This window comes from Patagioenas fasciata, chromosome 13 (assembly GCF_037038585.1).
Source record: "Patagioenas fasciata isolate bPatFas1 chromosome 13, bPatFas1.hap1, whole genome shotgun sequence".
Lineage (NCBI taxonomy): Eukaryota > Metazoa > Chordata > Aves > Columbiformes > Columbidae > Patagioenas > Patagioenas fasciata.
The window spans coordinates 6,863,486-6,877,794 of NC_092532.1; the positions used below are offsets into that span (position 1 = coordinate 6,863,486).

Sequence of the window (14,309 nt, forward strand, 5' to 3'; positions counted from 1 at the left end):
AGAGAGTCTAGCTTACTATTAAAATAGAGGTCACCACAGGAAAAGCTGTGAATAGTACCATAGGTAACTAATTCAACCACGTTATCCAACACATCACAAGCAACATAATACTACCAAACGTTTATGTGGACTAAACAACGTTTAGCAGAACCTAGCTGAAAATATCATTTATGGTTTCTTACACTCTATATTAAACATACCCTCCTCCTAATCCATTAGTACCAAGTGTTTTCTGAAAAGGAAAACACCATTACGAGCTATCAAAACAACAGGAGATCTTCAATGTGTGGAGCAATGAGAGAAATCTTTAAGATTTTATGCTGAATAAGGTAACTTTACGCAATAAAATCAGACTGTGTCTGTAACAGTGGAATTTATCCAGTAAATGCAATTAAAAAAGAAAGGCAGAAAGCTCTAGGGATCAGAGTCTGAGTATCTTTCAGTAGGCCACAACTTTGATTTTCTCGACAAGTTACGCTGGTAATAATTGGGCAGCTAAGACTCCTTTTGTTTTTGTCCAGCACTAAGCCAGGCAGCATTGCACCCTGACAAAAAGAGAGACTCACCACTGAATATCCATTTTAACTTCTGGCCAAATTCTTATGTACCTACACTTTGCAGCCTAAATTCCTGATTCTGTGTCTTCCTTATCACAAACCACTTCTGCATTGTTACCAGTGTTACTGTTGTCATATCCAAAAACTTCATTTTCTGAAGTAAAAACTTCTGAAAAGTGTCTTTCTTTTTTTTTTCTTCAAGAAAACCACAAATTTTAACAGTTATAATGACAAAAATTAAGAAATATGAGAATCATACAAATTTCTTATTTCAGCCCTTGAATCCTCCAGCAGACCCTGCCCATTTCTGGGGAGTATAAGACTAGGTGATCTCACTTCTAAATCTGGAAATTTCATTCCTGAAAACAAAGAAAAGATAAATTTTTGTCATGCTGAATGAAAAAGCAAAACAACAAACTCTATACACTACAAACACTTGCAACTCACATATAGATGCCATAAAAAGTACTTTTATATCAAATTTGCATGAAAAGAGATAATCAGAGTATCTGCAACATTGCTGTAAAATTCAAGCTGTGGGCAATACAGCATGTACTGTTCAACAGAAGTGTTAAAAACATACCTTGAAATGCTTTTCTTAGAAGATTTTACTTTTAAAGAGAGAGAACAGAGATGGTATCTTCAAAGAACAGTATCAATATTACCAAACACGAACTTGTAATCACTTTTTCTCTGATAGCACTTGACAAAGCCACAAGTGTCATTTACCTAGACAAGCAACTACAGGACCATTTTAGCAGCAGCACAAATAATTTCCTTAAATTCTTTAGAAGCATACTAAGTCCTTGGAGAAGAAGAAAAGTGAGAAATTACTTCAGGAACGATTGTTAGTTTAGGAAAAGTAATGGTTTCTCCAAATATTTATCTTTCTTCAGCAAGAAGAAACGAATGCAGTTTTGAGGAGAGACCAAACTATGCATTAAATTTCAAATCCAGCATTAAGGCTGCTATCCCTCAGTCCCCCAAAATGAGTCACTTGGGTTCAAGGTACAATGATACCAGAAGGTTCACAAAATGACTGCAAAAAAATTTACCTGATTTGCATTTGTGCTGAGTTAATTTGATTTCAATATTTTGATCTTTAAGTATTATTTTAAGGTATTGGTAACTATGATATATACATATGCATACATATATATGCCTAGAGTGTATATATATTTTTTTGTTCGAATCATGATGTATCTTAGGGGGTTGTACTCAAAGAAAGTAGAAACCAGTGAGTATTTAGTCCACATATACACCTGATCACATCTTTTGGATCTATGTGCTACGGTATTTGTAAACTAGCCAAACACAAAGCAGATACAGAAAGGTGTATTTATTATTTGTGGTTTCTTCTTGCCTCTTCATGCCCTGGAGACAGGCAAGCTCTCCTGAATTTTTCCAGGCACTCACTTTATTTTTGGAGAACTGCTCTGAATATTTTCTAATCCGCACCAAAAATGTTTTGAGGTGCAGCCTCATGGTTCCACAGAGCAATCTGAGAATCCAGCAGCCTTGAAAGACAGGAGGCACATACCTGACACCAGACTGCAAGGTTTATCATCACTAATCAAAAGGAGGGGAGGAGAAAGCACATATGAGAAAAACATAAATCATCCTGTGCTAATTAATACTATAGAAAACATTCCCTGACCTTCTGGAAGAAAACACTACTGTGTCAAAGTTCTGAATATTGGCTACTAGATTTTTAATAATACCCTTAGGAAAGTGTGTTCAAGAAACTACATATTCATAGCATTCAACTGATCTGAATCCCTTCTAGTTTGGACAACGTCTTAGAACTGAGATAGTCATACTAGAACTTCCATGAAATTTCTTAACGTTATTTTCTGAACTGGATGTCCTGTGGACAATTATTCAATATATTCATCAACAATTTGGATGAGGGAATAGAGTGTACTATCAGCAAGTTTGTTGATGACATCAAGCTGGGAGGAGTGGTGACACTGGAAGCTGTGCTGCCATCCAGAGACCTGGACAGGCTGGAGAGCTGGGCAGGAAGAAATTTAATGAAATATAACAAGGGCAAGTGTAGAGTTTTGCATCTGGGCAGGAACAACCCCAGGTTCCAGTGTAAGTTGGGGAATGACCTATTAGAGAGCAGCGTAGGGAAAAGGGACCTGGGGGTCCTGGTGGACAGCAGGATGACCATGAGCCAGCACTGGGCCCTTGTGGCCAGGAAGGCCAATGGTACCTGAGGTGGGTTAGAAGGTGGTGGTCAGTAGGTCAGAGAGGTTCTCCTGCCCCTCTACTCTACCCTGGTGAGACCACACCTGGAATATTGTGTCCAGTTGTGGCCCCTCAGTTCCAGAAGGACAGGGAACTGCTGGAGAGAGTCCAGCGTGGGGCAAAAAAGATGATTTAGGGAGTGGTTCATCTCCCGCGTGAGGAAAGGCTGGGGGAGCTGGGGCTCTTGAGCTTGGAGAAGAGGAGACTGAGGGGTGACCTTATTAGTGTTTACAAACATATGAAGGGTGAGTGTCAGGAGGATGGAGCCAGGCTCTTCTCGGTGACAGCAATGGTAGGAGAAGGGGTAATGGGTTCAAACTGCAACACAAGACGTTCCACTTAAATTTGAGAAGAAACTTCTTCTCAGTGAGGGTGTCAGAGCCTGGCCCAGGCTGCCCAGGGAGGTTGTGGAGTCTCCTTCTCTGCAGACATTCAAACCCGCCTGGACCCCTTCCTGTGGAACCTCAGCTGGGTGTTCCTGCTCCATGGGGGGATTGCACTGGATGAGCTTTCCAGGTCCCTTCCAATCCCTAACATTCTGTGATTCTGTGAACTCTTTTGGTCCTTTCCCCATGTTCTCTTCAGTTTAAGAACCAATGCCTCAATCAACATGGTCCTAATCCTAGTTCTGCACAGGACATCTTTGATCTGGATCTGTTCTCATGTCAAGAGCAGTCCTCACCACATGCCATATCAACATGGCTCTCTAATCCTTGAACCAAGTTGCTTTTTTCCCCTCTGCTAGCACTGGGCCTGAATACATTTATTATATTTCTAGTCTATTTTCGCATTGTTAAAATCAACAACAACAAAAAAGATTTTTGGGAATAAAACTGAAAAAAAACCAATTTGGGAATAAAACAATTCATGGCATAAGTGTGAAAACATAGGTGTATTTAAAATGTCAAAACTCGCATTGCATTCAAATTTAAGAAGTGAAGTGGTGGAGCCAATTGCTTTTTATTGCCTGTCTGAAAACATGAGAATTATTTCTGCTTTTATACATCAGAAAAAAAACATGTAACCAAAATAAAGACTGGTGGAAGGGTGAGATGGAGAAAAAACATGATAGAACTGCCTACCAGCCTGATCCATAGCTTGTAGAAGCTAAGGAGACAATTCTGCTGACTCAGTTTTGAATCAGTGCCGACATAGTCACCTTTTTTTAAACATATCATCTGTACAGTGTATAAGTCAACTGAGTACAACTACTTCTACAAATGTTCACATGAAAATAGAAAGGTTTAAAAGTGTAATTTCCAAATGTAGTTACCATAAATAAAGGACAGAGACTGCCTTAAGCACTAGGTCTTAACAGTAAAAGGCATCATTAAAGATGGCTGCATTGTGGTATTTGCTTTCAAAAGTCCACACATGTAATAGATTTTTCAAGTCTGCACTGTTGTCCACACGTGTATCAAAAGACCAGAACAAACCTTGATATTAAAAAAGGAAAAACATGTGCAAACAAACTACAGATGTAAAACTTCGTTACAACATGGTAACACTAAACTTTTTCATATACTTCTTTTATAAGCCTTTAACATGTAGAGAAGTTATATACTAAGAAAGTCCTGTGATTTTAACTATTAGATAGCTTGCTCGATAACTACTTTATTTTCAAATGTGGACGTTTGTTTTACCTCTACCACTGAGGACTCTCAAAATAAGGACTTCAAAGGCAAACGAGTTCTCATGACTGCTATAAATAAAGAAAAATGAGGAAGAACCATCGTTCTGCCTCCAGGCATCATTGCCCGCTGACCAACAGAAAAGGGTACATACTTGCTACAGTGAAGGAATACTTAGTGATATGTATATAAACCACTCTTTTTAATGAAGGTGAATTATACCTTTCTTTGCGTGCTCCAGCATGCCGGCAGCCTCGCTCACTTTTTTGAGACCAGTGTTAACACGTGGTTGAACGTAGCTGTATGGACAAGGCCTGTGGCCTTGGATCTGCAGCTGCTGTTTAGTGGAGATGAGTTTGCTGCGGAGGCTCTCGTTTTGTTTCTCGAGCTCACGAACTCTCTCTTGCAAATGTTCAATCATTTCTTCCAGCTCCACAGCCTGACCCAGCCGCTTGGGGCCGCCACCAACCTGTTCAGACCTTTTTTTATCATTAACCAGCCGTATTAACTTGGTGGCCATTCTGGGGAAAATAATAAAAAAAGATGAAAAAGAATGTGAAAAGTCAGCATAAAAAGCATTCTGTTGAAAGGAACATAATCACTGTGAAGACTTCAGCATAGAACCTGAATAATAAATTTCAGGTTTTGATATAACTATTACTGCCTGTGAAGAACTCTTTGAAGATAATTGAAACCACTGTGCAGCAATCTGCTTTATAGCACTGACAAATAACAGTTTCCTAAGGCTTATCATTTAAGGTTAGTAAAGAGAGGACACATATTTACTCCATATGCTGCTTAAATGTAATTTTTAACGCATGACCTTATAAAGGAACCTCTGCATGCTGTTAAGTAAAGTTACAGATTTGAGATGTGGTGGGGCAAGTTATAAAAGCTAAAATTCCACAAAACATTCAACTATTGAAAGAATGTCTATAATACACAACATTCCAATGATGTATCATTTCCAGTATTTTAGGATTTGAATATATATTTCAATTCTAAAATGTCTAAAATCTAGAGGTGGAGATATTTAAGAAGGCACTCCGGAAAAAAAGACTTAATCGTTCTCATTATCATACTCAATTTTATACTTGGTAAATATTAACAATGTGCTTTGGAGCAGGAACGGTTAGCTGAAGAATAGAATTAGATACAGAGGGTATGGTTTTCATCTGTCTTTAAAAGGATACAAATTTTGCTTTTGGCATCTCAAGAATTGTACCTTTGATTTCCTTTAGTTTTGATAAACATTGGTAAGCTAGAACAAAAGGCAGAGAGGGCACACGGGGGTGATGTAATATACAAGAACAGAAAACATACCCAGCAGTGAAAGGAAAAAACTTGGCATATAAAGAAAGAAAAGGTGGCTTTGATGAGAGAGACAAGTTCAAGACTTTACAAAATTGGTCGCACATCTTCAAGACCTGTATCTAGTTAACAGGAAATCTATTTTTGCAGGCACAGAAAGAAAATTGAAAATAAGGACACAATTTGTTTAAAGGGGCTTGTTTTATTTTTGTATACTTGTGGACAGAAGCTTCTACTTAAAAGAACAAAAGTGAAACAAAAAAATCCATAATAGCTTTAGGATGTCACAGAATGTTACTTGCCTGTAAGCAGGGTTTTTGTTTAGCTGCCTTTTTTTTTTTTTTTCCAATGTACTTGTACCACAAATTCATTCCGATCTTTCAGTAACAAGGGTTTTACCATGAGGGACACTGGGAAAGAAACTTAGCTTGAGCAGTTCAGATTTTTCTCTGGCAATCTAGACAAACACTGTACTTTTTATGTGCCTTTCTGTGCCTTAAAATATTAATTCAGGTATTCCAATTTGGAAAGTCTGTGTAATTTTACCTAAGGGGATGATGAATGCATTTGATCACTTATCTAACAGCAACATAGAAGTGCCATTTGGAAGAAGTAAACAGTTAATTTGTTCCACCAACTTGTATTTGACAGTAGCCTGGTCCATTTGAACCTGACTCACTGGGTTCTGAGTCAGAAAGAAAGAATGTTTCAGACTTTAAAAAAGTATTAAATAGTCCCACTACAGAGGCAGTATCTTCAGATGCCCTTTTATGAATTGGTTAGCTCCTGACCAGAAGCTAGCTTAGACACAGCACGATTTTATTAGCTTAGAGCACAGCACCATGTGAACACAGTGTCCCTGGTGCTTTCAGATTAATTAGCCCTCCTGGAATACAGTAACACCATGAACAATTTTGCTGGGTCCACATTGTTTTGCCAACACAGCACTAAGTTTAGTAAGAAGCCTAAAGTTGCTTGCATATGTTTGGGTACGCTGGGTACTGCGTTCCCCAGGATACCTGGGACTCTTTCAATGAAGTTACCTATTACTGTGAATAAAGGAGAGCTGAACATAAAGATATTTTAGGTTTAACTAGACAATAAAATGCTAGATACTAGTCAACTAGAAGGACACAAAAAGGGGCAGAATCTGTCTGTATAGGTCATTTTGGTTCTAGGATGAAATTCCTGATGAATAATGAGGCTTCTATAGGCTCTTTTTCAGTTCGCAAAATACCTGTTGTATTTGTACTCGGACAGCACAGCTATGAACCCAAGGTACCCGCTCCAAAATATTACATCTCTACACGTTGAAGTAATACTGTCCTCTGCAAAAAATATCCCACACATCATCAAGACAACCAGGAATGAATAAAAAAAATGAATTCCAATGAAAGATGTTTTGCTACTGCTTTAAAAAGTGCTCTGAGAGGAATCAGCATTATTTTTCATTTGTTGATAATACTTTAGAGGGTAAAAACATTATTGTGAGCTAAAATAGAAACATTAAAACCCGCACCTTTTAATTTTCTCCTCTTGCTTATTTGCATGCTGTTTGAGTAAGATGTTCTCATCACGTAAACAAAGAAGTTTGTCTTCCAGTTCCTTTCGACTGATTTGTGATACAGCCTGTCGAGCTTTTACATTCTGTGTACTTGATGATTCTGCCCAAACCAAGACAACTTTAAATTACCTTCAATACATTCAATAACATGTAACCAAAGTCTAACTCATTTTGAAATACTGAAAAAAAAAAATAAAAAAATGAAAGTTTTCAAGTAATTTGATATTTTACACTTGTATGAGTCTGTTGATTAATTTTTTCAGGTTTACTGACATATTAATCACTGCCTTTTTCCTACTTCTTACACAAAAAAGTATTTCAAATGATACACCAAGCTGATTACCTGCTAGACAACATAAAGGAAATAGCTTAGCAAGTAACAAGGGACTGTCAAACATACTGAAATAAGACGAAGATTACCAGAGAGATACTTTCTAATCTGTTTCAAAGTTAACATACTCTCTCAAAGCTTGAAAAGATTAACTCACAATTCTGTAAATTTACTCAGATACAAGTCCAAGCCCAGCAGTTCCATTCTAATAGCAGCTGAGTAACATATCAGAATTGCATGGTACTTTTGGCTCCCATTTTGTTAAACAGGTCTGGACTTGTCCTCAATTCACCAAGCAAGTTCTCTTTTCCTCTTGAAGGACGGAGGTTATAGCTCAATGAGATTTCCAGTTTCTAGAATCTCACAGCAACTCGCCTCTTTTAACAAGCAACACGAGCACAGAACGGCTCATAGTATCTTTCAGAATTCAACCCAGATTTTGAATGGTATTTGAACTTCATTTTGTGAGTGGGAATGTCAGAAACATTTTTAGAAAGAAACTAAAGAAGTCACTGATCAAAGTCTGTAACTGTAATAAATAGCAGCTGGTACAAACCTTGTAATCTTCCGATTCCAGCTAGAGTTAGACCCACGTCTCTCACAGGCAGGTCACCCACAGTTTCATCAGCTGGAACAGACATGGCTTATCTACAGATAAAATTCAAAAGAAATTCTTCTCTATCTGGAACTTAAACTGTGAGACTAAAATCAACTACAATACATCATATAAAATGAAGCAAAAAGTAACGATGGATTCACTGAAATGACAGACTTGTACACTACTGTGAATGCTCCTATCTCAGTTGTATCACTCAGAAGACAATCGAAACTCTCAAGTTCAATGTTATGCAAGTTTTAACCTATTAACAAAATATGGTTTCTTTGTTACGCAATAGTTCCGATTTGATTTAATGTATGTGGAACTAGGTTTTTTAAGTTCTAGTTCAGTTTTCTTCAGCAATCTTTGGGCTAAGGCTATATTTCTAAGTGTACATGGGAGGGGGACTTGTGGGTTCTTACAGTTTTTGTTTTGTTTTTAATTGTTTGGTTTTTGTTTGTTCATTTTAAGACAGGTCAAAGCTTAAGGCATCAACTTGTAAATGATAATGCCATCTTCCACATTTTGAATGGGACTCTGGAACAGAGGTGCTGGGGGTCATAAAGTCATTTCAGTGTTGCCTACCATTCTCTTAGTCTTCTTTCAATCACTGTCATAAGAGAAATTACTTTCTAAGATAGACATTCTCCTATGAATGATTCTCATAAATCTGAACATATTTCTTTCTCGAGGCAATAGAAAGCTTAGCTAAATGACAAAGTGAGATTAGGAAAGTATTAATGTGAGAAAGTAGTCCATTTGTTTCAGCGTAACATATGAAGATACTTGTTAACAACTACTGTTTCTTCTCTTCTAGTGCAGAAAACTACATGCCGGCAATAGAGTCAAGTAAGGCTGAAACAGCACGGAAAGAGAGACATGAAGTCCTTTGCGCAGTCCTTTTCTCCCCCTATTGTTAGACTCTTCAGGTGATACAAATCCTTAGTGAATCTAAAAACATCCAGGAAAGCAATGGGAAATTAACAGTGATGTTACTAAAGAGGACAAAAGTGACACAGCATAAACCACAGACATTCCTTGAAGTATATGTTAAGTCTGTCATAACCAAAGCTGCTGCTAAAGAGCAGCCTTTCTTCTACCAGTAAAGACTTTTACCAAACTAGTCTCCTTATGGTTTTGTCCAAAAGGAATGAAAAGGATTAATGGAAGTTTAGTTTCTAACAAGTCAATCTTCTTTTTTTTTTTTTTTAAATCATTAAAATTTAGGATAAAGTATTATTTCCACCTTTCATTGTTTCTAACAACCTGACCACATTTTTCTTCCATGTGGAACAAATGTTTCTGTGTCACAACTGTTGAAATGCCCGAACTGATCTGCACTTGCAGATTAGCAATAAGGTTGCAGTTTCAATGCCGTCAGGCACTGAACCAAAGAATACCGCTTCGTGATGTTGAGGTCCATGGCATGCAGGCCTTGGAAGAGATGGAACAATTCTGATGACAGATACATATCAAGTGGAATCCAGGTCCTCAGTGTTCTCAGCTATTTTTGTGTTATTCATACAAATCCCTCAAAGCATTTTTGTAATTTGTTAAATCAGCGCTACCTGCAGTCCTTGACTTCACTCAGCTGTAGGTTCATTGTTGTGGTCATTATTATATGTCAGTGTATCAGTATCACTACAGCAACTGAGATTATAGTGAAACAAAAACCTTTACCTCTAGATGATCAATCCTAATTTGGTTCACGATGGTAGCAAAGAGAAGATGCTACCATTATGTCTTCTAGGATGCAGTTGTCTTAGTCTTCACAAATCAACAATGGCAGATTTTTTTTGGCAAATTTCAGAGAGGTGAAGAGATAAATATTTTAATCAGCATGACTCCACAACATTTGTGATCTATTAAAATCAATCTTCAAAACTCCAGCACAATAACAAGGACAGACAAATGTTACTGGTTTTCACTATTTGTCACTTACTAAAGAAACTTTGCTATGGATAAACCACCTTGTTATTTTCAGTGTGAAAGAAATCCATTTATTTATAAAACAAAGACAAAACAACACATGCTTGTTCCTCAAATAAATAAACAAAAATCCCCTTGGCAGTAGCAGAAAAACACCCACAGAAATATTTAAGTTGCAATCAAACAAACATAGCAGGGCTGTACACAAAAGTCACTTTTTATCAACAACAGGACATGACTTGAAGAAAAGGGACAAAGTAAAGCTGATATAAAGTCCCCCAAAACTTAGAAAGTTGAAATTTTCAAAAGTAAAAGGAAGAATTAGTTGTTTAATTTTAAAGTGACGAAAATTAAGTATTCAGCTTTCTGTCCTGGGCCACGGGAAAAGTAAAAAATAAATTAACTGTTTTCATGAAGAAGAGTGTTTTTAGATAGAAATAGTATAAACCTGCCTCCTGGTTTTAGGAGGCAAAATATCATTACAGCTTTAGAATTAGGCCTGGCAATTTATTTGCCTCATTAGTAACATAAGAACCACCTATGTCATTACTAGTCACTCACAACCATAATTTATGCTGCTTCTCTGAGAGAGGATGCTTCAATTAGCAAATCATGCGCTACATATGTTAGTTACTATTGAACATTGCCTCAGTGTCACTCACAAACACTTAAACAAAATTACTTTCCTTGCAGTCAACAGTCCCAGCATTACCTCTAGAAGTGTGAGACTTCTCCAGAGAGTTCCATATTACTTCTTTAGAAAACAATTTCAAAGCAACTAAATCTGACAAAAATTGTACAGCAACACAGCTACAAAAGTGATTGCACTTAGGAGTCCAGTAGTTCCTAAAATAAAGCATAATAAAGCAAAAGAGAGATAAATTTGCAGCTGTATCTGGACGGATACATATGCCATGCTGAACCTCAACAACTTAAACCACTTTTCATTTCCAAGTAATGTTATGCTACAGTCACTTCAGCATTTGTTCCTAAAATAAATGAGAAAAAATAACTTCACATACAAAGAGAAGAAACATGTCCATATCTCTGGTATTAAACTATAAGAATTTCAAGTTGGGTATAAATAAGAATTTTAGATACAGCTATTGAAACTAAAGAAACCACAACTTTCTTATATTCTACACTACTTATGAACCTGGTGCTATTACTACAAAAAACTTCATGCAAGTTTGCAGTGTTTGGCAAGACCAGACAATAACAAGTACGAATATTTAAAGCTAAGTATCTAAGCTCATGCTTTACATCCAAATTCTTATGTAACTCGGAGAAGCACACTGTTCTCCCAACACCATTTATATGTAGCAAAACTGAGGGGGGATTACCTAAAATTCCAAAGTTCTCAGTCAGTGAGTCTAGAAGGGGTGGCTTCTAATGAAATCTTAAAAGTTGTAACACTGACTTAATTGCTTTAACATGGATTTAGAAGTTAATGAGTCTTGGCCATGGCCAAGATGATGCTTCTCTTATAAAATCTGACTCAACTTCTCTTGTACATGGAAAAGGAAAAAAAAAAGTACATATATATATATATATAAATAAAAGGAGAGATAGACCACCCACCTATTTTAGCCTATCACAAAGTATTTCCAGCCTACATTCTTCCTCAAAGATAAATGTTTGCATTCTGTTAGGCTTATCATATAAAACATTCTCATTTATTACTTGATAGGAGCACACACACATATCATCTTTCAAACACCATCTGTTGCAGTGTTGCGACTTTTAGGAGGTTGAAAGGAAAAAAAAGAAGTGAGAAAATATGGAAGATATTAGGAAACAAGAGCAGCACATCCTGCTGTGGTCTGAGGGAGGAAAGACCTCTCGGACCTGCAAGTCCTACCGCAACACGGAAAAATCAACGTATTTCAGAAGGGCTTTCCAAAATTCTACTCAGCTCTGGAGCGGCAGAGGCGGAGGGAACGCCCCCATTCCCCAATCCTTCCCGCCCTCGTGCACAGGGACACAACTCCCGCTTCCCCCAACAGCCGCTTTACACACACAGAGAAGGCTGAGGATGGCTCTGGTGCTACTTTCGAAAGAATGGCGGGGCACCCTGCCCTTTCCCACGGGCACCGAGCGAGGCAGCCTCAGCGGTCCGACACCAGCGCTCCGGGAGCGCAGCTCCGGGAGCGCAGCCCCGGGCCGGGCTCCCCCGACCCCCGCCAGACCCGCTCCTCAGCGACACCCCCGCCGCGGGCCACGGCAGCACGTCCCACTGAGCAGCTCTATCGCTGCCCTCCCAGAGGAGGAGCAGCTTCCCCCGTACTCACAGCTCCCTCCTGTTCTACGTCTCCTTTCAGCGCTCCGTTAGCAACTGCCCCTGTTGCTAACCGGGCCCTTCCACTTCCGGGGAACGCGGCGCCGCGCTGCCTGCTGGGGGTTGTAGTTCGGGGAGGGGCTCAGCGCCGGCCCCGCCGCACGCACCGGGACTGCGGGTTGATCGCGGCCACCTGCTCCCCGCGCGGCGCGCCGGGAGTTGTAGTTGCCCCGGGAGCTGCATGCGGGGCTGGTGCCGGTGCGAGCCGCACGGCTCCCGCCGCGTGCCGCTATGAAGAGGAGAGCGGGGGAGCGGGAGAAAGAGCTGAAGGTACCTTCTCTTTGCTTCCTGCTCTCCTCTAGCCCCGAGGAGCGAGCTCTCTTTCCTGCGGCTGCTGGGGCTGCAAGGGGCAGAGCCAGCCCGGGCTCCGGCAGCTGCAGTGGAGGACCCTGTGTTGAAGGGGCCGCCGTGAAGTTGCTGGCGCTACGGGAGCAGCGCGAGCGCCCCGTCCCGCGCCGCCCGCCCGCGCGGCTGCTGTGCGTGCGGCCAACGGTCGCGGCTCAACGGTCGCCGGGGGCTCTGCGGCGGCTCGGAACGGCCGATGGCAGCGACCGGCCTGCGGCCCGGGCTGCGAGCCCCGCGGGTTAAGCGTGTGCCCTGGGTGTGCGGTGACCCCCGGTGCCGCCGGGGCCTGGCGGCTGCGAGGTGGGTGCGCGGAGCCGGCGGGGCGGGTTCCTGCTGCTGGCGCTTGGCGAGCGTGGGTTCCCCTTATTCTGTAAAAAGTGGAACCTAGTGTGGCTTTGAGAGTAATAATAAAGGGTTTTTTTACTCTCTGGGCTTTTAATTTAAAAGAGAGTTCCACGGTGTTTTCCCACTTAAATATGAAAAGAAACTTTTTCACGGTAAGAGTGATGGAGCCTGGCCCAGGCTGCCCAGGGAGGTTGTGGAGTCTCCTTCTGTGCAGACATTCAAACCCGCCTGGACACCTTCCTGTGGAACCTCAGCTGGGTGTTCCTGCTCCATGGGGGATTGCACTGGATGAGCTTTCCAGGTCCCTTCCAATCCCTGACATCCTGTGATTCTGTGTTATGAGAAGTAGAGGTAAATACATGGTTTTTGTCAATACATTGTCAGCGAGATGATGCGTTGTTATGTAACTGCGCTTGTACTGTCCACTTTTAAGGTACTCTTGCTCTACACTAAGCCTAACCTAAATAAACATTTCAAATACTGCTTTTTCTTGGTAATGTGTATAGATGTGATGCTGTTATGTGCTTACATTGAAAAAGTAATTACCCAGTGTAAGCAAACAGCATTGGTGCATGTTTGTTTCAGGTGCCTTTGAAGGGCTTGTTTCTGCCACGTGGTACAATATTTGACTAACGCTCTTGCTGGTTGTTTTACTTCTGCTGATTTTGTTTACAAAGTAGTAGTACAAAGAAGCAGAAAGTTACTTGTTTGAAAGCATAATGCTGATTCTAGTGATGTTAGTGAAAGGAAGGCTCATTCTGTTACACATTTAGGAAAAGCTTTCTCAGGTGGTAATTTGGTTCACCTTTTTGCATACAAAACATACTGATTTTGGTATTGCTATTAATTTACTCTTTAACATTAAAAGTTATTTCACTAGAGGGGCAGGGATAACATCTGGCCTAAGTCTGTAAAATAATATTTTAATAGAAAAATAACTTTATAGCCCGTTCCTAGTAGTAAGATTCTTAACAACTCTTTAAGGCCAACCTGGCCATTTTGTAATTAGTCTTTCTGCTCTCCCTCCCTGCTGAAGGACAGTAATTATAGTGTTTTGTTTGTGTTCTACTCTCCCTATACATGTGAAAACACATGCAGATGTAAGCT

At 40.0% G+C, this 14,309-nt stretch overlaps 2 protein-coding genes across 18 annotated transcripts in view; one reads left to right on the top strand and one right to left on the bottom strand.

Annotated features, from left to right (window-relative positions):
- Window positions 1-12,559, bottom strand: part of RPGRIP1L (RPGRIP1 like) — a 70,460-nt gene extending 57,901 nt beyond the window's left edge. For 3 of the 6 annotated variants that reach the window (XR_011741305.1, XM_065848048.2, XM_071814481.1), the window contains exons 1-8: window positions 12,466-12,558; window positions 11,756-11,914; window positions 10,887-11,020; window positions 9,926-10,012; window positions 8,204-8,295; window positions 7,272-7,416; window positions 4,664-4,962; window positions 817-916 (exon numbers count right to left, since the gene is read on the bottom strand). Coding sequence is in view for 5 of the 6 variants with exons in the window: in XM_065848048.2 (XP_065704120.1) it covers window positions 817-916; window positions 4,664-4,962; window positions 7,272-7,416; window positions 8,204-8,288 (629 nt within the window). In the remaining variant the exon portion in view is untranslated. Of the gene's footprint in view, window positions 1-816; window positions 917-4,663; window positions 4,963-7,271; window positions 7,417-8,203; window positions 8,296-9,925; window positions 10,013-10,886; window positions 11,021-11,755; window positions 11,915-12,465 lie in introns of all 6 variants that reach the window. The other 3 variants (XM_071814479.1, XM_071814480.1, XM_071814478.1) reach the window with 3 other exon arrangements.
- A 36-nt stretch (window positions 12,560-12,595) lies between these two features.
- The window catches only part of FTO (FTO alpha-ketoglutarate dependent dioxygenase), a 322,731-nt gene continuing 321,017 nt past the window's right edge, over window positions 12,596-14,309 (top strand). For 10 of the 12 annotated variants that reach the window (XR_011741306.1, XR_011741307.1, XR_011741310.1 and 7 more), the window contains exon 1: window positions 12,596-12,782. Coding sequence is in view for 5 of the 12 variants with exons in the window: in XM_071814485.1 (XP_071670586.1) it covers window positions 12,744-12,782 (39 nt within the window). In the remaining 7 variants the exon portion in view is untranslated. Of the gene's footprint in view, window positions 12,783-13,000; window positions 13,158-14,309 lie in introns of those variants that run through there. The other 2 variants (XM_071814487.1, XM_071814484.1) reach the window with 2 other exon arrangements.